The sequence below is a fragment of the Populus nigra genome, chromosome 1 (assembly GCF_951802175.1).
Source record: "Populus nigra chromosome 1, ddPopNigr1.1, whole genome shotgun sequence".
In the NCBI taxonomy this organism is placed as follows: domain Eukaryota; kingdom Viridiplantae; phylum Streptophyta; class Magnoliopsida; order Malpighiales; family Salicaceae; genus Populus; species Populus nigra.
The window spans coordinates 15,666,700-15,693,502 of NC_084852.1; the positions used below are offsets into that span (position 1 = coordinate 15,666,700).

The 26,803-nt window shown below is 34.5% G+C and overlaps 1 protein-coding gene and 1 pseudogene across 2 annotated transcripts; one reads left to right on the plus strand and one right to left on the minus strand.

Annotated features, from left to right (window-relative positions):
* Positions 1 to 23,210, plus strand: part of LOC133670213 (uncharacterized) — an 80,262-nt pseudogene extending 57,052 nt beyond the window's left edge.
* LOC133682922 (18S rRNA (guanine-N(7))-methyltransferase RID2-like) lies at positions 1,478 to 8,116 on the minus strand. 2 transcript variants are annotated; one of them, XM_062106463.1, is made up of 10 exons: positions 7,786 to 8,116; positions 5,790 to 5,931; positions 5,624 to 5,699; positions 4,964 to 5,047; positions 4,802 to 4,857; positions 4,344 to 4,400; positions 3,311 to 3,360; positions 2,639 to 2,767; positions 2,107 to 2,236; positions 1,478 to 1,966 (listed from the first exon to the last, which is right to left on the minus strand). In XM_062106463.1, exons 2-10 carry the CDS (start codon positions 5,886 to 5,888, stop codon positions 1,802 to 1,804), a joined length of 846 nt encoding a protein of 281 aa, XP_061962447.1. In that variant the 5' UTR covers positions 5,889 to 5,931; positions 7,786 to 8,116; the 3' UTR covers positions 1,478 to 1,801. The 2 variants fall into 2 exon arrangements, with proteins under 2 accessions (XP_061962447.1, XP_061962444.1); XM_062106460.1 differs by having other exon boundaries at positions 2,639 to 2,791; positions 7,786 to 8,114.
* Positions 23,211 to 26,803: the final 3,593 nt, after the last annotated feature.

The following is a 26,803-nucleotide window of genomic DNA, read 5'->3' on the forward strand; positions in this document are numbered from 1 at the left end:
AAGCCAAGGACGTCCACGCTCGGAAGGCTTGCACGCCTGGCGTAAGAGAAAGATCCAAGGGCCTGGAAGTCTAGGGCCACACGCTTAACTTTATTTTTAATTGGTGGATCTCTATTTTTTTTTTAAAAAAAAAAAAAACATTTAATAAGAGTACAAGTCTTTGGATTCTGGAAACCTAAGCTTCAACTTATTTTTACCTTTAAACACCTTTAAAATACCGTAGAAACCTCCATAAAACCATTTTTAACATGAAAGCAACATTTAATAAGCTTAAAATTCTCAAACCAAATTGGATGAAAACTAAATTCATGAGTCCTGATTTATTTATTTTTTGACATGTTTGAAGATAAAATTATCTCTATCAAACTTCTCTTTTTCAAACGAACTAATTAACATTAAGACCGAACTTTTAATTACTGGAATGTAGCTACTCGAATACTCTCTATCCTCTTCTTTTTTCTAACCACTCTTTCTTCTCTTTTAATAACTAGAGATTGAAATGGGACAATAATGAAATTTAAGGTTAAAATGTAAATATCTAAAAAAAAATTAAATTTAAAAAATAAAAACTTCACAGATCAAATTAAAGTTTTTTCAGCACCTTTAAACAACTATGTTTTTTTGTTAACTTTGATTTTTTATATACTATAATTTAAAATTTTATTTTATAATATTAAAATTTAATTTAATATTGGAGGATGCAAAACAAAACAAATTCTAGAATATAAAATCTTGCAGAAAAAATGAAATTGAAAAGAAGTAATATTGATTGACAATGTATTGTGTAAAATTTTCGATGACAAAGGAAAAAAGGGAACACTAACAATCCACGTTTAGTTTCTTTTTTAACTTGATAATTAATAATTTAAGTAATTAATTACCAATGGAGTAAATATATGAGAAGAGAAGAGGAAGTGTATTTACAGCCTCTGAATCATCATAAAAAACTCAGGTAGAGCTAGTAGTTCTGGCTGATTCGACATCTCAAGTGACTCAACTCAGCTCGATCAATAATTAGGAGCTGCAAAACATCAAAATTGATTGAGAGACACAGATAAAACCCTATAAAGAGGTTTTTTTTTTTTTCTTCTTCTTCTTAAAGTGAAGGAAAAACCATAGACTCTGAGAGATGGCAATGGATATCCATAAGCCGGTATTGCAATCCTAAATTTATACCGACCCAAACCTGATCGAGCATAAATCAAACCCACTCTGATTAGGCTGGTAAGTTTGTTCACTTTATATCATAGTAATAATAATTTATAGATGCATCACATTTTTTTTAATTTCTACTTTTTTTCCAAATATTTATTTTTTCCTAATTTTATACTATCAATCAAATTCTAAACCCCAAACTCGAAGCTCAAAACCCTAAAAACCTTAAACCCTAAACCACAAAACCAAACTCTAAAAAACCAAAATCCTGAAACCTGAAATTCCAAGAACCAAAACTGAAACAAAACAATCTTATTCCAACTAAACAAAACATAGTAATGCTTCATTATCTTTCTTGGCTTGGTCTTGAATAAAGGTTATTGGCTTGTTCCAACTAAACAAAACAATCTCATTCTAGGATCAATCGTTTCAATTTGATTTCCCAAAAACACAAGGCCTATAAAATGACCGAGTATCTTATAATAATCATCTTTTGCCGTCTGATTTCACACTTGCAGCGTGACTAAGTATCTTCAACATCGATTTCACCAAGTTGGAGCAGCAACAGGAACAGGCAATGCATAAAGGTCTGGGTACAAAACGATTTATGTCTAATTTTCCAATAGGTTGGCTGCACATGTAAAGATCAAAATCGAGCCTTCCGTTTTCGACCAGTGTATCTTGTGTCAGGAGGCACTGCGTTTCCTTTTCGTCTCAGTTGCTCTTTCTTTTTAAATATCCAATCTCTGCCCTTCCCTTTCCTAGTTATTTTCTGTTTTTTCTTAGGTCTGTTCCTGTCTGAAATGCAAACCTGCATTCTCAAGGTACATGCATATATGATAATTATTAGTGACTTGCAAAATCCAAACTGAAAAGAAAAGGATACCATGCTTACAAACAACCCAGTTAAAGCTTGAAAAGAAAAGAAAAACGCAAGACAAAGCAACCCACCATCTGATTTTCTTCACTATCTTCATCTTCAGAGCAGCTTTCTCCATCTTCGCCTTTCCCCCTGGGAACAGCAGTGCTTAAAGATGGTGGTCCACAAGTAAGCACGAGGTATTCTTTTCTACTCTTGGCACTGTGACAGAAAAATAGTTCAATCAGTGAATGATGAAAATCTGAAGAGGAATATGAAACCAGAGGATAATTAATAGCAAGATTCTTTTTTTCAGCTTAGAAGGAAATTACATATCGGAAGGTGAACTTAATTGTTAAAGAGAGAACAGGGTGAATATACTTGCATAATGAAACAAAGAACTAGCAGACAGAGCATCTAGCACATCAAGCTCTCAAGGTTCAGATTCTTGAAAAGCTTGCAACCTTTTATGTGCATGCTTTTATTCCCAACCAGAACATTCAGATTAAAGGGTTGGAAAGGGCAGGTGCTATTGAAGCCAAGCAAAAAACACATATACAACAAATACCAGTCATGAAAAACTAAGCATAAGATTTCTAAAATCTAAATAGAAGCCTAGCATACCTGTGTGGGTAATCAACAACAACACCACCAGCAAATCCAGCATGCATTGCAGATCTCAAAATTAATTCACGCTGGGCTATGTTTTCAGGATACATCTGAAACACTGCTCTGGCTCCTCTTGCCAAGCATCTATATAATGATCCAAAGAAAGCCCTGCCACAAAATTGTCAATCAATTTACAACGAGAAAAATACACATCAGTGATTCAAATACACTAGAGTAATATCAAATGGCTAATTTTAATCACTTCTAGTGTTGATAGAAATCTAATAGAATGCAACAAAATTTGTTCAAAATAGCGGGTTTAGTCAAATTGAGTACTGGAGTTTCTTGTGAATCAGAACACTACAGATATTAGAGGCATCAGATAACACTTTCAGAACTCAACTTTCAGCTTCAATCCTCGACAGGTTATGAAACTTAGCTCGTTACCTAGCTCACAATACATCAGTGTGCCAAGAGAAGTCTTTTATCTAGAACATTCCCAACCCTACTTCTGAGTAACCTGTTATGGATGCATTAAGCTTTAATGCTTTGCATTAATGAAAACCAGTTTTTTTCTTGGAAATAAAAAATTCAGAAGAAACCAAGCCCAGAATTGAATCCCAAAACAGATTGAGTGTTGACGGACTACATAAACCTAAAGCAGAAAAGAAAAGGGAAGGAACTTACTTCAATCTTAGTCTTGGTTCATGGGAGGACTTGTCTGCATTGCATAGCCACTGGGATCCAAATCAAAAGAATAAAGTGAGAAAAAAGCACTCACTAAAGTGTTATACAGCTTAACATTTAAGAATCAACCCCTACAAAGGATATGAAAGAAAAGATGGGAAATTTATGGAAGAACAAGCAACACTTAGACCAAGTTACAGGCTCCAGAATGAAAAGAAAAGAGGACAAGGAAAGCAACCATGTGAAGTTTGACATTGCAATTGGAAAAAGATGTCGAGGTTTATAAATTAGAACATTTAAAATTAAAACAGAAAAACAAATTTGGTTAGTAATTTTGAGAGGAAAACCATTGACCCCTAATCTCAATATCATAACATTTCTAAAGCATCCTCTCTGAAATCTCTTTTTTGCTCATCTAACTTCAAAAGGATTAATTGTTAATTGTCCGTCTGGTTAAAAATTTCCTGTCATGTAGAAAGGTCCCCTCTCTATCTTAATTTACTGTTTCTATAAAGATCTTGGTACAAGGAAAAGCTAACATGTAAGCAAGCTTTGCCAGGCCTTAGCTGAAGTAATGAATGGGTCGGGTCAGGGAAGAAAGATAAGTTCAGACCTTACAACCAAAATGCAAATTTAATTGTCCATTAAACCTTTTGCCTTGAAAACCTGCAATCTTCTGTTTATAAAGGGAAGGTTGTGGAAAGAGAGAGCACAATCAAGTTGGGAAGGTTGTGGAACGAGAGAATAATCAAGATGGGGAAAAAGTAATTCATAAATAGACATTTTTGTTTCCTTTAATAAAAGACATGTTCATCAAAGAACACAAGGAAAACGCAGGCAAGCCTTAACTGAAATAATTCAAATACGTGGAACATCAGAAGGTAACTACAAGAAGCAGAGTAAGAATTAAAAGAGGTTCATTGAAAATAATGCATCACATAAATTAAGGAAAAAACTGAATTTTTTGGACTTCTTCCAACACAAAAAACTTGCATACATGCATAGATGTCTACAGTATACAAGAGAGTAAAACCTGAACAGCTGAAATACTGATGGCACCATCAATAATTCCAGGTCGAAGTGCCAGGCCCTGCACCATAGGCTAAAGCATTTCAGCGATAACTAATAACTGAAAACCTATTTTTCAAGTTTAATTGCATATTCTATCGTAATAACAATGAAAAAAGGACTTGTACTGAAATAGCTTCCAAAAATACAAACATTCACCTATGATAACTGCACAGAGCATTAAGTATTAAACCTTAAGTGTCATATGACACAGAATATAGGGTCAACAGTGAAATAAACTAGAAGATTGCATAACCTTGCATCAGTAATTAATGTTTAGCTCATCATCCTGCTAAATAAAATTTTAAAAAAAGTCATATTGGCTAAGAAATTGTATTTTCCCCACAACCTTGATTTTCCTTTCGTTTTTTTTTTTATTGTGTTGTGGAGCATATAAACTAAAACTGAATCTTAGTTGGATACCTGACCCATATCACCAAGTAAAAGATCACCCTCAACCTCCCGCTCCAAAGCAATATCTGGATTCAACAAGAAAGAAAAATGTTAAAGTTCCTATATGCAGAGTAACCTAACATGAACCTTTGATGAAATATTACAAAATTGAACAAACTCAAGCAGACATACTAAGCATTGATTGCGAAACATCTAAGCCGATCCATTGGTGACCATTTTCACTTAATGTCTCCCCACTAAGTCCTGATCCACAGCCTGAAAATGCCAGAACAATTACTGTAAGCATTTAAAAACTTTAGAATTGAATTCTGCACACACAAACAGAATAATTAACAACAAAAAAAAAATATAACAAGTATCAGAAATTCAAGGTTTGCAACAACAAAAGTTTGATGTATAAAATGCTAATGTCCCACACATGCATATTAAAAGGACAAACACCACATCTACAAAATAATTTTCTAATTCCATAGTTAATTCCATTTTAAGTCTTATTAGCTGCTTCGAATATAAAGGGGACACAATACTAAAAAAACGCATGATTAAATTTCTGTCCAATGCATCGGTGACTTGTGTGTTTATCTCTCTATCCTCATTATCTCGTCCATGGTCTTTTTATTCCTAGCTACTTTCACCATAGAATTATCCAAGTCAAGGCACGATGTTCAATTCCAACACGAGCAGAATTCTAAAAAAATTAACAAAACCAATGGAGTAGCTATTTTCTAACTAGTAAACAAATCATAAGCCATAAATTAATCACATTTACAAACGGAGAAGAGAGACTGGCTTCATAATGTAATTGTGATGGAAATGTAAAATGCAACATACCAATATCGAGGAGTAATCTAGGGATTCCATCAACAGGCAAAGCAAGAAGCTCCAATGCTCTTTCTGATAGCCTAGCCTATTAACCAACCACACATCATCATCAGGTAACAAAACCATTAAATAAGCATTAAAGCATTTTTCTTAAAAATTAAAAAAAAAAGAGCACCTGAATATCGATAATACGAGAAGAAGAAGTGTATTTACGAGCCTCTGAATCATCATAAAAAATCTCAGGTGGAGCTAGTAGCTCTGGCCGATTCGACATCTCAAGTGACTCAACTCAGCTCAGTTCAGTGAATAATTAGGAGCTGCAAAGCATCAAAATTGATTGAGCGAGACAACTAAAACCCTATAAAGTGGTTTTTTCTTTCTTAAAGTGAGGGAAAAACCCTAAACTTCTAAGTGAACTCCCCTTTTGTTCAGTTTAGTTCGAGAAATGGGTAGGGATAGCAATGGTATCCATGGGTCGGGTATTGCGCAATATCCAAACCCGAACCCGATCCTAGATTTTATACCCGACCCCAACCCAAACCCGATCGGACATAATCAAACCCAGCCTAATCGGGCTGGTAGGTTTGTTCACTTTATATCATAGTAATAATACTTTATAGATGCATCACATTTTTTTTAATTTCTACTTTTTTCCAAGTATTTTTTTTCTAATTTTATACTATCAATTAAATAAAAACATTTTTATGGTAGATAAATTTATTGTGAAACATAAACCAATAACCCCAAGATAACAGATTATATCGGTGAATTTTTTTTTTTTTTGGGGGGGGGGGACATAATTATTAGAACCAAATTGTAATCAATACATACATAGCTTAGATATTCTATAAACATATTTTATTTTGGAAACATCATAAAATAGTCAATAAAATTATGACTATATCAAATTGCATATCAGCACACTGTAAATATTATACCATTGGCTTTGTTACTGTAAAACACCGTCACACTAGTCGCAAGGAAACTAGCCAAAAAAAAAAAAAAATTCTTGCATGCTCTTTATAAAGCTCACGGAGACTGTATATGTAATAATCAAAGATGATTGGGAATGGCATTATCAACGTTATATAAAAAAATGATACTATCAAACTAAGGAAAAAAGGCTATAATTAATAATGCTTCTGCTGCAGAGCTAGATAAAATAGAGCTGGCTGATGGCAAATAGCCTGGCAGTGGCAGGTACAAGTTAGCATTAATGCTTATCCAAATGTTTGATTACAAAGAAAAATCTCCATTTTCTTCATTCTAGCTCCAAATTTTTTACCAAGGCACAACTGAAAAAAGAAAAAGAATACTTAAGACAACATATGAAAAGCAAAAATGGGATTGATTGTTATGAAACGTACTTAAGAATCATGCTATACATCTCAATTCGCTTAAGAACTTTCAATTGTGACAGGAAGGTTATTACAGATTTCGATTTAAAAAATGGCATTTACTTTTTGCAAAGATTGTTCAAATTGAATTGTACCATTAAGTTAGGACAAAACAAACTTTTTCCCCAAAATTTACACCCTCTTGTCTAACCTATTACTCGCATGAAAACTATAGACTCCATTGTTCCTCACTCACCATCGCCCATGCAATCACGACAGAGTCAAGATTCAGACAGCAACACCCTTCGAGCAAGATGAGCTTTTTCCAGTTGTTCAGTTTGGTAAATTTATTGTCTTCTGCAAATTTAAGTTTTGCTTGATGATTTGAAATAGGAAAAATTACATTGCTTCTCTGTTTTTACACTCTCTGTTCTCTCACAATTTACATTCCACAGTCTATAAATTGAGTAACACCTTCTCCTAAAAAATCACCAGCAAGTTTCCAAATAGCCTCAACCAAGAACATCTTCACAGATCTATAGCAACTCTATCAACTTTTGAAATTTTAATTAATTTAAATCAACCCAGTTTTTTACTGGAACGATTAACAAAGGAAAAGACTTGCAAAGAAGTAGAATTACTGGAACGAACTCAACAAAGGATCAAACTCAAGCAATTAAAAGTAATTGTCTATGATGATTGGTGACCATCTCTGTGTCACAGACTCAAGTAAGGAGACAAAAGAAGGAGAAAGCAAGGAATGGGACAAAGAACAACCGGGGCTAAAAATCCCTTTTTAGCAAGAAAAATTCAATATAAGCAATTAAGTATTACCTGTTGATGAATATTGATTCAGTGAAGACTGAAAAGGATGCCGTTGATGATGGGGGGGGGGGGGGGGGAGCGTTGTTGATGAAGAGTGAAGACTGAAGAGCTGTTGAAGTGTTGATGACGGGAAAAAGAGGATAGTGCTGTTGATGAAGAGGAAGCCGTCGATCTCACGGTGGCTGGTTAATTGTTGAATCATTAATGGCTGAGAGCCTGAGACTGAGAGAAAAAGATTAGGGTAAATGTTGTATTGGTGTGTATTGCGCAGCTAATACTAATGTGGAGTGCAAGAAGCCTGGAATACTGCAGTATATGTTTTTTTCCTGTTGAAATCGTAAAAACGGGTCTAAACTCGTGATTTTACCCGATTTTAACCTAATTTACCCATTTTCAAGTTTTTAAAGCAACTTTGCACTTCAATGGGTCCGGTCTCAGCTCCAATTACCTTAAGGGCCGAGACTCGGCCCCCTTCCAATGAATACGGTTTCGGCCCCAGCTCTCCTCCACCCAGCGCTCCTCCACCCCAAGGTCTCCTTCAGGGCCGAGGCGCGACTCAGGTAATATGGGCCCGTCCTCAGCTCCTTTCTGGGCCCATATCAGCCCAGAATTCACTAGGCTGAGATCATCTCAACTCAGGCATTAAGGTAGGCCCAGCCCACATGTATTAATAATATTTTTATATGTTATAATATTAAAAATTCCAAAAATATTTTCAAAAAAAAAATGATTTTCTTGCATATTTTTTCATTAATTTTGTATAATATTGGGTTTGTATACTTACACTGTAAGATACTGACCCGGCATTAAAATAGTTAGCTTTCTCCAAAATATTTTTAAAAGAAAAACTTCAAAAAAATTTCAAAACAAATATTTAAAATTAATTTTTAAAAAAAATATCTTGTTTTCATGCATACGCTCAAATTTTAAAGTGTTTTCCAAGCATATTTTCATAAAAATTGCATCTTTCTTGTCATAATCCAATTTTTGACATTTTATATTTGAATTATTTTTATTACTGAAAAAATAATGAAAAACAAGTAAAAATAAAATAAATAAAGAATGAATTAAAATTTAGGTTAAGGGTAACATGATTGGAAGTTTAAAGATTTAATTAAACTTTTGACTAGTTTAATTAATCAAATCAAGGTTTTAATCAGAGAATTAATAAGTTTTGAGACTTAATTGAACTTGAAATTAATTTAATTAATCCAAGCAAGGGTTTAATTGGAGAATTGATAAGTTTTGAGACTTAATTAAGCTTGGAATTAATTTAATTAATGAAATCAAGGACTTAATTAAAGAAATAGCAAAGTTTGGGGGGTGAAAGGGAAAAACCCAGGGGAAAGAAAAGGAGGCTAGAGGGGGAGGAACCACAAAACCGGGAGAGACTAGAGAAAAAAGAAAATAGACTTTCGTTCCTCTGTTTCTTCTCAAAGAAACAGAGGAGGCTAAAGAAAAAAAAGCCACGAACAGGAGGAAGAAAAAACGCAGGAAAACAGAGAAAACGAGAGCAAGAAAACAGAGAGAGGGGGGATAGAGACGAACAACAACAAAAAACGCAGGAGAAGAACCTCCAGCTCGTGGGTTCAGACCTCCATCACCATCCGCCATCGTCTTCGTCTTCCAATAATAACACAAGCAACAGCTTAGGAAAGGAAGGACTCGAGAAGACACAGAAAAACAGAAACAGAGGAGGAAGCAGCAGCAGTCGGGCAAGCCTCCGTCACCATCGACATCGTCTTCACCTTCACCCCGCAGCTGCACCAACCCCAACAACTCTTTCCCCTACCGTGCTCTCGAGGCCAGCATCCACCGGCTCCTCAGTCGTGAGAAGTTTCTTCTCCTCCGTGAACAGCGAGCTGAATCACCAGTCGTGGGCACCGTCTCCCTCAGCCTTGCCAGGTAAGTTCAGCTTTCCTTCTTTTGGTAAATTAATTACCTGTTACTGTTGCATGCATGCGTGAAGTGATTCACGCATGCTTCACACATGCATGTAACAGTTGCCAGTCGGGTCACTAGTTGGACAAGTGACCCTACCTTTTTTTTTTTTTTGAAACCATGCAACATAAATAAAAAAAAATTCTATTTCTTTTAATACAGAAAAAAATAGAAAAATATAAAACAAATATAAAAAGTACGTGTATGCATGAATAAAAATAATGTAAATTTATTAGTTTATTCACCGATGTCAGAGTCAGGAATAAAATACTGGTTTAAATTTATATTATTTTTATTCGTTATATTTTATTTTATTTAGCAAGAAAAATTAAAAATACGTGCATGTGTGAAAAAAAATAAAATTTATTTTATTGAATATTCATTGGCGCCAGAGCCAGGAATATTATGAATAAATTATCATAGCATAAACTAATAAACATTTAACAATTTAAGACAAAATCAGCAATGCAGTTTGTCTGAGGCAGAACGTTTAAGGGGTGATAATATCTTCTCTTTTATGTAATCAATCCCGAGCCATTGAATCTCTGTTGACCAATTAGGATTTCTAGTGACCGTAATACTAGGTGGCGACTCCTTAAACAAGAAATTTTTCCTAAAAGAACAAGATGTCAGATATCTGTTCTCTTTCCACAATTCAAGAACAAGTGTTTTCCAAGCATATTTTCATAAAAATTACATCTTTCTTGATTAGTACTTAAAAGTGCATTTTTATCAAGGTTTTATATCATCATTTTGCACTTAAAGTATCAATAACTCCTTAACTAAAGCATGTTTTATAATAACATATCTAATTATATAAGATACATTTAATTTATGGTAAATGTTCATCTTAAATGCAGGCCTATCACATAAATGAAAGAATTGATTGATGAGTTGAAGTACTGAAATTGAAAGGACAAAGAGATGGCCAAACTTAGAAAAGAGATGCTGGTGCAGTCCAAACTTGAACACTGTTCGGTAATTGGGTCATATCTGAAGCTGTAGATCTTGGATTTAGGTCCATTTTATATGGATGGAAAGATAAGACATAGGCCTACAACTTTCATGTGGAGCCCAAGATTTAAAAAGGCCGTTTCAAGTCCAAATTGTAGCAACAACGAAGAAGTCCGAATCTGTCCTGCAGCCCAGACACTGTTCAGTGTTCAGCCCATATCTCGAGTTCTAGAAGTCCAAATGATCTCAAATTTTTACCCTGGAAAGATGAGACAATTTCCTAGAATTTTCATGATTCAAGTTTGTTCAAATTATGACGTCATCAATGACGTTTTTGGCAGACAAGAAGATAAGAATTGTCACCAAGTCAAGATGTGGCCACCCACTCATCAATTAGTCAACAAATCAATAGTTCCGAATTTTGGCCTATAAAAGGAGGCATTTGCCATGTATTTAGGCATCTTGGTTTTCATATCAAGATCATGCTCTTGCTCTCTCTTTATATTTTGTAATGCTTAAGTTTTGCTTATATTAATCTCTTGCTTATGCTTTTCATTTCCTTTCCTTGTTTATTTATGTTTCTTTCTTTCATTATGTCTAGCTAAATTAATTATGTCAAGGTGAAAAGGGTACACTAATGGTGTAAGAATAAGTATAATATAAACTTAACATGGACCTTAATGTTGGATACTAACATGCTTTATATTTGTTATCTTGTTCACTTTTAATACTTTGCTTGTTAAATGGTTAATCTAGATTTATGTTGTATAACACTTGGTACAACAAATACTTGGCACTTTCATAGCCCATACTGTATGGTATAACCGACACCTGAGCTATGAAAGGAACTTGATTTGTTGTTAACATAAGTTATAATCATGAATGCCTGACAACATTTACAAGTATTAGCATTATTCGAATAAGATAGCTAATGTAATCATGTTAACAATTTATAATCTGATTGGAACCTCCTTGTGTGTGGTTTCCAATTGAATAATAAGGGTTTATACTATACTTGTTTGGAATACCATTAGTGGATCCTCTAACCTTGACATTTGTTGTTATCATTGTTTAATCCTTACGTTAATCTTTCATCTCAAAGTTCTCATCAACTTCTTCCTCTTCTTCTTCACTATTATTATTATTATCACTATTATTATTATTATTATTATTTTTGTTGTTACTATTGTTGTAGTGTTATTGTTGCTTATAATTTATACAAGTAACCTCCCTGTGGTTCGACCCCGATCTTACCGGGTTATTTATTACTTCGACACTCCTGCACTTGGGAGAAGACATCAATCTTTTGGTCGTGTCAAGTTTTTGGCGCCGTTGCCGGGGAGGTAAATCATTGTACAAATTATAGTATTTATTTTATTTTCTCTTTTCTCTTTTCTCTTTTCTCTTTTCTTATATCTAACTTTGTTTCTTTTGTTTTGTTTCTCTTTCTTTTGTTTTTTTCTTCCTTTTATTCTCTTCTTACACGTGCATGAGAGTGTGGTCACGTACATTAAGTGGTAGACTTTGTAGGGTATCCTCATCATTTTCAGAAAATATGGCTGAAGAAGATAACCAATCGCTTCATAATGAGAATAATGAGAATATTCGGGTTAGAACTCTTAGAGATCACATGAATCCCACAAGAACAAGTGCACCCTCATGCATAGTTTTTCCTCCTGATGCATCTCATTTTAATTTTAAGACAGACATTATTCAACTTTTACCATCTTTTCATGGCTTAGATTTAGAAAATCCATACTTGCATTTAAGGGAATTTGAGGAGGTTTGCAACACGTATAATGACTCAAATTGTAGCATGAACACCATTAGATTGAAGCTTTTTCCTTTTTCATTAAAAGATAAAGCTAAAACATGGCTACAAAATTTGAGACCTGGATCCATTCGTGCTTGGGATGATATGCAACAACAATTTTTAAAGAAGTTTTTTCCATCCCACAGAACAAACTCTTTCAAAAGACAAATCATTACTTTCTCTCAAAAACCAGGAGAAACATTTTATCAATGTTGGGATAGGTATCGAGACTTACTTAATACTTGCCCCCATCATGGTTTTGAAACATGGAGATTAGTTTCACATTTTTATGAAGGGTTAACTCCTAGAGATAGGCAAATGGTTGAATTAATGTGCAATAGAACTTTTGAGGATAAAGACCCTAATGAAGCAATGGAATACCTAGACTTGCTAGCTGAAAATGCGCAAAATTGGGACACCACAGGTACTTATGAGGCACCAAGTAAAACCCAACCTCATACATCTAGTGGAGGTATGTACAACCTTAGGGAAGATCATAACCTCCAAGCCAAGTTTGCATCTTTAGCTAGAAAGGTTGAGGCACTAGAATTAAAAAAGAGTGGTAAATTAAAATCTGTTCAAGACATTGCATGTCAAATCTGTGAAACCAACGAACATTCAACCAATGATTGTCCAACCTTGCCTTCTTTTAAAGAATGTCTCCATGAACAAGCCCATGCATTAAACAGTTTTCAAAAGCCCAATCATAACCCATATTCGCAAACATATAACCCTGGTTGGAGAAATCATCTAAATTTCAGTTGGAAGAGTGAGAACAGTAATGCTCAAACTTCACAGCCATCATTTCTAGCACATCATAATTTCCAAAATTCTCATGGATATGCACCTCCTTATGCTCCCCCTCCTAGAAGAAATCTTGAGGAAACATTGCATGCATTTATGGAAAAGCAAGAGGCAATTAACACTCAACTTGCTCAAAGCATGACAGATTTTAAAGATACTCTTGCAAAATTGACATCTGCTCTCAGTTTCCAAGAGAAAGGTAAGTTTCCATCTCAACCACAACAAAATCCCAAGGGGCAATACAATGCGAATGCAAGTAGTTCGGGAAGCCAACACATGGATCACGTAAAATCAGTCATCACTCTTCGCAGTGGTAAGGTTATTGAAAAACCCATTCTTGAACCTTGTGAGAATGATGATGAATCAATCTCTGAGGGTAAGGAAGGGGTTGAATCTGATCATTGCAAAGAAAAGACTGATTCTCCGCCAGCACTTCCATTTCCTCATGCCATGACCAAACAAAGGAAAGTCAATCACAACTCTGAAATCTTTGAAACTTTCAAACAGGTAAGGATCAATATACCTTTGTTGGATGCTATTAAACAGGTTCCTTCTTATGCTAAATTTTTGAAAGATCTGTGCACTGTGAAGAGAAAACTGAATGTGAAAAAGAAAGCCTTCTTAGCCGAACAAGTAAGTGCCATTCTTCAGAACAATAATGCATTGAAATATAAAGACCCTGGTTGTCCTACAATTTCATGCTTTATTGGAGAACATAAAATTGAAAGAGCTTTACTTGATCTTGGAGCTAGTGTGAATTTACTTCCATATTCAGTTTTTCAAAGTCTCAATCTAGGTGAGTTAAAACCAACTTCTGTGACTCTTTTACTTGCCGATAGATCTGTAAAAGTGCCTAGAGGAATAGTTGAAGATGTGTTAGTACAAGTCGATAAATTCATTTATCCTGTGGATTTTATTGTCTTGGATACACAGCCTGTTAAAGCATGTAATTCATTTCATGTTATTTTAGGACGTCCATTTCTTGCAACTTCTAATGCATTGATTAATTGTAGGAATGGACTGATGAAGCTATCTTTTGGAAACATGACATTGGAGATGAATATTTTCAACATTTGCAAGCAACCTAGAGATGATAATGATTTACAGGAAGTGGACTTTACTGAAAAATTAGTTCATGATCAATTTCAAACCACTTCCAATGAAATTGAGATTGATGAATCTGATGATTTGCAAATGGTCTATTTTCAGGAAGAATCAAAGGCAAGTAATTGGAGACCACAAATTGAGGAATTGCCGCCACGATCAATTGAGCCAATACCTTCAAGTGTTCAACCACCAAAACCTGATTTGAAGCCGTTACCCCTCAATCTCAAATACTCATTTTTGGGAGAAAATGAAACTTTTCCGGTAATAATCTCTTCCAAACTTAATGCACAGCAAGAAGGTAAGTTATTACAAACTCTAAAAATGCATAAAAATGCATTAGGATGGACCATAGCTGACATAAAAGGAATTAGTCCTTTGATTTGCACTCACAGGATTTATTTGGAGGAAAATGCTAAACCCTCTAGAGAAATGCAACGAAGGCTTAATCCTAATATGAAAGAAGTAGTGAAAAATGAAGTCATTAAGCTTCTAGATAATGGAATCATTTATCCTATTTCTGACAGCAAATGGGTAAGTCCTACTCAAGTGGTACCTAAGAAGTCTGGAGTCACTGTGATAACAAATGAAAAAAATGAGTTAATTCCAACTAGGACTATTACTGGTTGGCGCATGTGCATTGATTATAGGAAACTTAATTCAATGACTAGAAAAGATCATTTTCCCTTACCTTTCATGGATCAAATCCTAGAAAGAGTTGCAGGTCATGAATTTTATTGTTTCCTAGATGGCTATTCAGGTTATAACCAAATTGAAATTGCATTGGAAGATCAAGAGAAAACTACTTTCACATGTCTATTTGGCACTTTTGCATATCGAAGGATGCCTTTTGGATTATGTAATGCACCTGCCACGTTTCAAAGATGCATGCTTAGTATATTTAGTGATATGGTTGAACGTTTTCTTGAGATTTTTGTGGATGATTTTTCTGTTTTTGGTGATTCATTTGATGATTGTTTGACTAACTTAGAAAAGGTTTTGAGCAGATGTGAAGAGAAGAATCTTGTACTGAATTGGGAAAAATGTCACTTTATGGTAACAAACGGCATTGTACTTGGTCACATTGTTTCATCAAAAGGAATTGAGGTTGACAAATCTAAAATCGAGTTAATTGCTAACTTGCCAACACCAAAATCCATTAAAGATGTTAGATCATTCTTAGGACATGCTGGTTTTTATAGAAGGTTCATCAAAGATTTTAGTGTAATATCTAAGCCCTTGAGCAACCTTCTAACAAAGGATAATATTTTTGAATGGACTGAACATTGTGAAGAAGCCTTTGTTAAACTTAAAAACTTGCTTACTTCTGCTCCTATCATTCAACCTCCTGATTGGTCTTTACCTTTTGAAATAATGTGTGACGCTAGTGATTATGCCGTGGGTGCTGTCTTGGGACAAAGAAAAGATAAGAAACCTTATGTGATTTACTATGCAAGTAAAACTTTAAATAGTGCTCAAATGAATTACACCACTACTGAAAAAGAATTACTTGCAGTAGTATTTGCATGTGAAAAATTTAGGTCTTATCTTGTTGGCTCACCTGTTGTTGTTTACAGTGATCATGCAGCATTGAAATATCTTCTTTCTAAGAAAGATTCTAAGGCTAGATTGGTTCGGTGGATTTTGTTACTTCAAGAATTTGATATCACAATCAAAGACAAGAAAGGCACCGAAAATGTTGTCGCCGATCATTTGTCAAGATTGACAACAGATTCAAAATCTGACATCACACCAATCGATGACTACTTTCCTGATGAATCTTTATTTTCTGTCTCTACGATGCCTTGGTTTGCTAATATTGTTAATTTTCTTGTTTCAGGACAATTGCCAGCTCATTGGAGTACCCAAGACAAAAGAAAGTTCTTGAACGAAGTAAAGAACTTTTATTGGGATGACCCTTATTTATTCAAATATTGTCCTGATCAAATATTTCGAAGATGCATTCCTGACAATGAGGTAAGTAGTGTCATTAAATTTTGTCATTCTGAGGCATGTGGGGGCCATTTCTCATCAAGAAAGACAACTGCAAAAATCTTACAATGCGGATTTTACTGGCCCACCATATTCAAGGACTCACATGCATTCTGTAAGATTTGTGAAAATTGTCAAAAGTTGGGATCTATTTCAAAACGTCACATGATGCCTTTAAATCCTATTCTTGTCATTGAGATCTTTGACTGTTGGGGTATAGATTTTATGGGTCCATTTCCTTCATCATTTGGTTTCGTGTACATATTAGTCGCAGTAGATTATGTTTCAAAATGGATAGAGGCAATTCCAAGTCGAAACAATGATCACAAAACAGTGATAAAATTCTTGAAAGAAAATATTTTGAGTCGATTTGGAATCCCTCGAGCCATGATAAGTGATGGTGGAACACATTTCTGCAACAAGCCATTTGAGTTTTTAATGAAGAAATATGGAATCACTCACAAAGTTGCCACCCCTTATCACCCTCAGACTAGTGGGCAGGTAGAGCTTGCTAATAGGGAGATCAAACAAATCTTGGAGAAAACAGTGAACCCTAATAGGAAAGACTGGTCTTTAAGACTTAATGATGCACTTTGGGCTTATCGAACTGCTTATAAAACATCATTAGGTATGTCACCTTATAGACTAGTCTATGGAAAACCTTGTCACTTGCCTGTGGAACTTGAACATAAAGCTTATTGGGCTATTAAAGCTTTTAATTCAAACCTTGATGATGCTGGTCAACTGCGAAAATTACAAATAAATGAGCTTGAGGAAATAAGAAATGATGCATATGAAAATTCAAGAATTCATAAAGCAAGAATCAAAGAGTTTCATGACAAGAAAATATTGAGAAAAACATTCAATGTTGGTCAAAAAGTCTTGCTTTATAATTCTCGACTCCATTTATTTCCTGGAAAACTAAGATCAAGATGGAGTGGTCCTTTCATTGTGAAACATGTGTATCCATATGGGGCCTGTGATATCGAGAATCCAAAGAATGGCAATGTTTTCAAGGTAAATGGACATCGTTTGAAAGTTTACTTTGATAATTTTTCAGTTGAAAATGACTTGATTGAATTGAGTGATCCTGTATATAAAGATTGATTAGTTTTCTCACATTGTTTTGTGTTTCATTTTGCTAGTTTCTCTCACCCCGGTCAAAAGGCGGATAACGGTACTCCGTGACTTAAGTCGGTTCTTTCAGTTTCCCATAATAACTGATATCTGTCTATATTTGTGCAATTCTTTACTCTTTCTCTCTTCTTTGAATCTCTTCTCCAATTCTCATTTCAAAATGGACACCATTCTTGAAAAATTGAAAAAGTACTTTCCTGCTCTGCCTCAGAATGCGATTACAAAAATTTACCGTGCTAGGTGTGCAAGATTGAAGTTGTTAATGGATCATGGAATTCCTGAAGATATTCGTTGGCTGATTGAAGCAAAGGTCCGATTATCAGGTGAGTCCTCCAATTCTTTCATTTCACACATGCCTGGAACAGGTAAAAGCACTTTTGCAAAGAAACGTCGTGCAAAACGACTGAAAGTCTGTCACAAATGTGCCAGATGGACTTGCAATGCAACATGTCATTCTTTAGGAATGGTATCTATAAACCGTGAAGATAAAATACAATTCATTAAGGATGGCCTGAGTAAGGGGTCTTTAGATAATCTTTTGTTGACCCTTGAGACGCATCCTAGTGGAGATGTGCATCGTGCAATTCATGATTTATGGCCCCATTTTCATAAAGAACATGATAGACTTAGTCTTGGGAATCTGACTAAAAAAGACCCTGTTTGCCAGTTTTTAAGAAAACTGGATGGGAAGCCTATCCCCGACCCATAGAGGGCGTTTAAGCCGTTCTTGGACGTAAAACCAAGGGAAGATGTGAGCCACAATCACAACTACCTGTACATATACATGCTTTTTTCAAAATAAATAAATAAATAAAGAGAGAGAGAGTGTGAGACTACAGCTGGCCTACATATAGGTGGTATGATTGCATCTTCAATTTCTCTTCTATAAAATCTTCTCTTCCTTCCCCTCATTTCTACTCATCCCTTACATTAGACAGATATAGAAGCGTGTAGAAATGGCAGGTTCCTCAAGTTATCACATAAAAAATATTTGTGTTTTCGGTGGATCCAGTCCTGGGAAGGAAATAGCTTTTTTAGAAGCAGCAAATCATCTTGGTCAGGTACTAGCTGAGAGAAAGATTCATTTAGTGTATGGGGGAGGCAGCCTTGGGTTAATGGGGGGTGTGGCGATAGCTGCATTTTTAGGAGGTAGTCAAGTTTTGGGGGTCGTCCCTGAAGCTTTAACAAAAGGGGACATCATTGGAAGAACAATTGGAGAGGAACTACAGGTCTCCACAATGTTTGATCGAATGAATACAATGTTTAACCATGTTGATGCCTTCATTGCCTTACCAGGTGGTCTGGGCACATTGGAAGAGATCTTTCATATTTCCTCTTGGGCCCAACTTCACATTCACCATAAACCTATAGGTTTGCTCAATGTTAATGGTTTTTATGATACTTTGTTGTCTTTTCTTGATCAAGCTGTGGAACAGGAATTTCTAACATCTTCGGCACGACAAATCATAATCTCTGCTGCTACTGCTGAACAATTGATCGACAAACTACAATCTTTCACCCCTGTAATTGATCCTTCCATGAGTCGCATAAATTGGTCAACTACAGAAAGCCGTAAAAAGCTTAGATTGGATTTGAGCCTTCGTTTGTGAATCCTTGTGTCTTTTGGTTTTATTTCTAACATAGTATTTTGTTCTGTTATTTTTTATATTTGTTTAAGTGTGTTTCAGGTTTGTCAGTGTTCGTTGTTTCAGGTGATGTCTTCTATACTCTATCTTTCTACCTTAGGACATTGAGGACAATGTCTCGTTTTGGTTGGGGGAAGAGAGTAGTAGTATTTAAAAAAAAAAAAAACTAACCAACTAACTGTTTTTGTTTTAAAAACCATTTTGCAAAACTGTTATTACTAGGATGGCAGAGTAAGGGGGAATGACTCTTGAGACGCATCTTAGTAAACATTTTCTAATGGTTATTTGCAATATTCATAACAAGGCCTATTAGAATACTTCTTGAAATATTCAGGTTTACAAACTCTCGCATTGTTATCACTTGGTTCTGCTCCTATACTCATTTAACAAATATTCTTAAACCTTCATTTTCACACACACACTTTAACATATGATTGTGGGTTGCACATTAGATTATTACATTATTTATGTTCTTTTGTTAAAGGTAACAACTAAGGGATAGGGATAGTCTATAATTTGCAAAAAGAAAAAAAGAAAAAAAGAAAAAAAAAAGAAAAAAAAAATGATGATAATAAGAACGTAGATAAGTTTGGTTTCGTAGCCTCCCTAACCTAAGCAATTAAGCCCGAAGGGGTGTTTTAACACCTAATACCCTAAAGTCAACTGACTTGGGAGCTATTGGCCCAAAGCTTGTTACATGGGTTAAGGAGAAAAGCTTAAGGGAATCAAACATTGCACTATCTACGTATCAGTATCTGCAACCCGAGTTACTAAGCTCGTAGGGGTGTCTCAACACCTAATGCCCTAAGATCAACTGGTCTGGGAGTCATTAGCCGAAAGCTCGTTACATGGGTTAAAGATGCATTGTGTTTTAAGTTATATGTATAGATATTAAAAAAAAAAAAAGAGTAAAATAAAATAAAATAAAATAATCCCAACCCAAAGAAGTTAACCTTAAACATTAGAACAAAATATTGTTTTCTTCCAACAAAAGCCCCATAATCTATGTTTCATACATTGAGCACATAACAAGGAAGGTTTATTAATTTTTTGTTTAAGAGGTATTGAGCAGATATATAAAATTTAATGAGAGTTTGTTTATCTGAATAGATTAATGGAAGTTGAATGATGAATGCCTTGCTTTGTGGAATTTGCAAATTGTTTTTCTATTTTAACGCCTTAATCACTAGGGACTAGTAATAAGCTGGTTGGGGGGTGTGATTAGTACTTAAAAGTGCATTTTTATCAAGGTTTTATATCATCATTTTGCACTTAAAGTATCAATAACTCCTTAACTAAAGCATGTTTTATAATAACATATCTAATTATATAAGATACCTTTAATTTATGGTAAATGTTCATCTTAAATGCAGGCCTATCACATAAATGAAAGAATTGATTGATGAGTTGAAGTACTGAAATTGAAAGGACAAAGAGATGGCCAAACTTAGAAAAGAGATGCTGGTGCAGTCCAAACTTGAACACTGTTCGGTAATTGGGTCATATCTGAAGCTGTAGATCTTGGATTTAGGTCCATTTTATATGGATGGAAAGATAAGACATAGGCCTACAACTTTCATGTGGAGCCCAAGATTTAAAAAGGCCGTTTCAAGTCCAAATTGTAGCAACAACGAAGAAGTCCGAATCTGTCCTGCAGCCCAGACACTGTTCAGTGTTCAGCCCATATCTCGAGTTCTAGAAGTCCAAATGATCTCAAATTTTTACCCTGGAAAGATGAGACAATTTCCTAGAATTTTCATGATTCAAGTTTGTTCAAATTATGACGTCATCAATGACGTTTTTGGCAGACAAGAAGATAAGAATTGTCACCAAGTCAAGATGTGGCCACCCACTCATCAATTAGTCAACAAATCAATAGTTCCGAATTTTGGCCTATAAAAGGAGGCATTTGCCATGTATTTAGGCATCTTGGTTTTCATATCAAGATCATGCTCTTGCTCTCTCTTTATATTTTGTAATGCTTAAGTTTTGCTTATATTAATCTCTTGCTTATGCTTTTCATTTCCTTTCCTTGTTTATTTATGTTTCTTTCTTTCATTATGTCTAGCTAAATTAATTATGTCAAGGTGAAAAGGGTACACTAATGGTGTAAGAATAAGTATAATATAAACTTAACATGGACCTTAATGTTGGATACTAACATGCTTTATATTTGTTATCTTGTTCACTTTTAATACTTTGCTTGTTAAATGGTTAATCTAGATTTATGTTGTATAACACTTGGTACAACAAATACTTGGCACTTTCATAGCCCATACTGTATGGTATAACCGACACCTGAGCTATGAAAGGAACTTGATTTGTTGTTAACATAAGTTATAATCATGAATGCCTGACAACATTTACAAGTATTAGCATTATTCGAATAAGATAGCTAATGTAATCATGTTAACAATTTATAATCTGATTGGAACCTCCTTGTGTGTGGTTTCCAATTGAATAATAAGGGTTTATACTATACTTGTTTGGAATACCATTAGTGGATCCTCTAACCTTGACATTTGTTGTTATCATTGTTTAATCCTTACGTTAATCTTTCATCTCAAAGTTCTCATCAACTTCTTCCTCTTCTTCTTCACTATTATTATTATTATCACTATTATTATTATTATTATTATTTTTGTTGTTACTATTGTTGTAGTGTTATTGTTGCTTATAATTTATACAAGTAACCTCCCTGTGGTTCGACCCCGATCTTACCGGGTTATTTATTACTTCGACACTCCTGCACTTGGGAGAAGACATCAATCTTTTGGTCGTGTCATTTCTCATATTTTAAAAATCCAAGAAAAATGAATATCATAACCAATTTATGATTATCCATTAAGGTTTGGCTGAAATATCAAAAAACTTTTTTTTTAATTTTTTTTTTAGAGTCTAGATATATATCAGGTCCCAAATCGAGTTTTAAAATTATGATTTTTAATTTCTTTTCCTCGTGCATTGCTTTTACCATTTTAATTTCCTAGATGGTTAGATTTTTGTCTATAATGTTGGCTAAAGGAGAATAAAATGATGAGCGTAAGGATGGACTATCTACTCCCTTAAAGCAATCAATCAATATGGGATAGTTTTGATATGCTCTGTTCGTAAAATATACTATGTATTTGTGACTTTGAAAGTTTTGATTTGTCATCTCTGTATTTGATTTTTAATATGAGAAATTTATGCTTTGGCCAGATGCAACTGTGAAAACCATTTCTCTTTGGATAATTTCAGACATGGCATTTTTTTTCGCCCTAAATTTTAAGATTTTACAGCATTTGCTTTGTGGGATTTCGCATACTTGTGTGATCATATACTCATTTAATTGTATGGTCTTGAATAATTGGTTATGATATATAGATTAGAGTGGGTTTGTTTTTACCGTCAAAAAAATATTTTTGTTAAAAAAGTATATTTTGTTTTTGTATTAAATTAATATTTATATTTTTTGATTGTTTTTACACGGTGATATTAAAAATAAATTTTAAAAAATAAAAAAGTAATACTATTTAAATGTATTTTGGACGTACAGGTTGCGAAAATCTTGTTGATGCAATCATTCTATGGAAAGTCTGAGATTATCACTGCTAGAGCTTAATCCTTGCGATGTGCCAGTACAGTTGGTAACATCGTGGAGACTCTCTCTTGATCACTTAAATTTATTCTGCATACAGTACTTTAGTTTAACGATTTCCTCATTTGCTCTAATTCTTTTAAAATGGTGTTTGATTAGATTTATAGGAGCTTGCCAGATAACATTCTTCCTGATGTGATTGTCTCTTTATTTCTCTCCGGAGAAAGAAGTATTTGTTTCACTTTGGGTGTCCTTATAATTTACCTGACCTGCCATTGTTCTTGACTTCTTTCCTTATTTCTAGTTGTTCCTAATTGTAGCTTCTTTTGATCTGTTTGATCTTCTGCATATGAACACTTATCCACAGGAAAAGACTACGCATCCTAACTTGTCTTCCTTTGGGGAAAAATTAGATGAAGACAGCAGATGTCTCTACAAACAATCTAGAACAGATTCAATGTGAAGAATTCCCTCATCAACCGGGCCAACCAGAGTACAGTTATTTCACGATTACTGGGAATTGCAAATACAAATCACTTTTCCAGAGCCTTCATCAGCCAGCAAATTAGTCTGGTGGGAATAGCTTGGCTGACCGTTGAAATGGTATTGTCTACTCCAGCAATTAGACTGGAATTCCGGGTTCTGGTCAAGATATCAGCTTCATTCCCTGCTAAGAAACATGTTTTTAACCTTTTCTATTAAGGTCAGCAGAGGCTTTTTGTGCATCAGATGGACCTTTCCTAGCAAATGTGGATGGTTTAGTTCTTTTAGTTCATAGTATATCTAGTCCTATGATTATTAGTCTTTATTTCTTTCCTTCTTTTTTTGTTTTTGTTTGAAAGGTTAAGAAGTTGATAATCTGACTGATAATTTCCTGGTTGGCAGCTAAACTAGGTAGGCTTCCCATGATTCTGTGCGGTCCACATTTCTATTTTAAAAAATTTACCAGGAGCATAGCGCATCACTTGAATGCTGTTATAAGATTTGCTCGACAGGAAAAGTGAGTTTCTTTGTTAGACACATGTTACTACTCTATCCATTCTTGTTCAACAGGCAGCAGCATTATATTTTTTTTCCTTTGAGTATCAAGGCATGAAAATCCTGTTGGACCGGAGATCAACATCAAAAGAGTGCCTGCTCCTAAGAGTTTCGAAATTAAGCGCTCATACAGAATTCTTTAACTGAGAATGAGAAGCCATCTATATATATATAGAATACTTTTCTATGAATCTCCAACATTAGTGAAACTCAGTCTTTAAGGTTGACAGATAGCTGATTCATCAGCAACAGTTGTATGGAAATAGATGAAAATAAGAAACTACAGCTGAAGTCGTTGTGTTTATCATCAATGTTTTCTCCTAAAATACGTACATAAGTGAGCAAGGGGCAGCAGTGGAGAGAAAGGGAACAGCAGGCACTCATTCCCCACAATCAACCTGAAATGCAAACTTAGAAGAACTTCCATAGCACGATGATCAAATTGCACGACCTGATTACCCCCCAAATTAAAGCCACCATTGGTCTCAGAAACAGCAAAACCTTTTCTTCTGCTACCAGAAATCGTAGAGCATGAAAAAGTTAAGAAATATGCGTGCGTGTGTGTGTCTATAATATTGATTGAAATTCTGTGATGGCGGATTACGGGGTTACGTACCGGTGGGGGATACTGACTATTTGCTTGAGTTGAATTAGTTTTCCTTTGCGAAGCAGCACCAGCCCCAGCTGCAGCACCCGATTTCTTTTCATCTCTGGCTTTGCTAAAGATGACAGTAAATCCTTCTGCAGACGCAGGATTGTTCACATCCCACTCACCAAACTTTGGCAGTGGCCTTCCCTGGTCTTGCTGCTTACAAAAAAATAATGTAAGACATAAGCATGCATGGTTTAACGTCAAATTTGCTTTTCGAGCTTGCCAAGGCTTGCTGTTTTTGCCACAGCCTATTGCATGCAGTGATAACCACAAATTTTCTTCACCACCATTTTCTTAACAGCAAAATTTTTATCACCGTGCATAGGAACTAGATTAACTGGTACATGTTTAAATGCCTAGAAAAATTAAATTTGGATGGATATTCATGATTTGAATTGTGTATATATATATATAAATATATGGTTTATCAAACAATTGATTAATACTCAGCTACCAGAAATTAAAACTAGCCTGAGCTTTGGCAGATAAATTTGTAACAATAAAAAAGAAATATATAGGAAATTAAAAAAGAGATTTAGACAGCACATAATTCATACAAAAGAATAACATGAATTACAAAACAAAGCATTGACAAATCCAAACAAATTTGTAAGAAAAAAAACAAGAACAGGAAAGCATTAATTGGAACGGAGTAAAAGTAAAGCAGAGATGGGATTAATCTTACCGACGACATCAAAATCTAAAGGCAATTGGTCCAAGAAAAGAGCATAAATATTGCAGGAATCAAAGAGAAAGAGAGAAAGGGAAAAAGGATAAGGAAAAGCCAAAAATGAGAAAGAGAGAAAGATGCGGGGTGAGGAAGAGGAGGAGATATAGCGAGTATTAAGGCAGATTTTGATAGACATGAACGGATATTAGTAATAGCCCATTGTTGCCTGTGTAGAGCTACCTAATTCATCATTTATAATTACACCTCACAAACCGCGTAGGTTCAGTTTTTTACCATTTAATATATATATATATATATATATATATATATATATATATATATATATATATATATATCAAAATCTTAACTAGGATATATAAATCAAGTATGAAAATGCATAATATATAGGATAACTTTAAAATCAACATGATAATTAGCAAAAATAATATTACAAAACTAGTAGTAATAAAAATAAATCTTAACTAGAAAAATAATACAACATGATAATACATTTGAGCCTATTTATGTCTTATGCGATGATGGGTGGATGGATCGCTTTCATCAATAGCACAACTTCTACCTGTTTGTGTAGTCTTGTCCTCCAAGACAACATCATCTAGGCTCAATGTCTCTCTTAATATGTCAAGTGTAGTATGACATATCTCGAGCTAGAAAGATGTGTAATAACGAGCAAGTCTATCATCATAAAAAAGATCACAAAGATCAGTCATAACACGTCGTTCATCATATAGCAATTATCCAACTTAATATAAAACAAATATAAATCATCGATTCATAAATAAAATACAATAATTTTGTCAAAGCTTATAAAAAATAATAAATACTTACAGCATTCTGAATCAATTGTTCATGTGGTTTATATTCTATCTCCTTGCACAAAGAAACTTGCACAATTGTTTTTTCCTGGGGAGCAATGGCAATGAAGAAAAAGAGTTATGTTTTTATATAGATAGTAAATCGCAGTTTTGTTATGAAATCATTATTTTGAATCACGGTTGTTAAATAGTTATTATTTTGAGTAACGGTTCCTTAACAATTATGATTCAGAATAGTGGTTAGGTAGAAGCTATGTTATTTTCTTAAACTTTTTTATAAATATGTTATTTACTTTTAATTTTTTTAATTATGTTAACTTAAAAAAAAAATTATAAGCTTGCATATATAAAATTGAGCTGAGAAAAAAAAAATCTGTTTTCAGTAATAATTTGTTTTTGCCTCTTGACTGAAGCTACTACTATAGCACTCATGCAACTTTACTCTAGCGTTGAAATTCCAAAATGATTATAATTTGTTAATTATAATCTCCAGCGGTTGCAAATTGCTATTACAGGTGGAAGCATTATGGTGAGCACACGCCTCAGCAAATCATATAAGCAAAGCAAATTTGGCTTCTCCATTCCCTTTTTTAGGCACATAACCAAATGACTGCTCCGCAACAAAACCACGTCACGCCATTAATCACGGGCCCATAACTCGCGACTAATTACCGGCTCATAACTCGCCACCTCATCACCTTAGTTGAAAAGTCCAGCTAATCCACGACACCTGATTAAGGAAGAAGGTAGGCCTCAGATTAGTCCCCACCATATATAGTTTCTCAATTAAGTCCCCAAACTCATGACTTATATCAATTGTGTCCCTCATCTTCATGCACCATCTCCTTAATCTCCCTTCT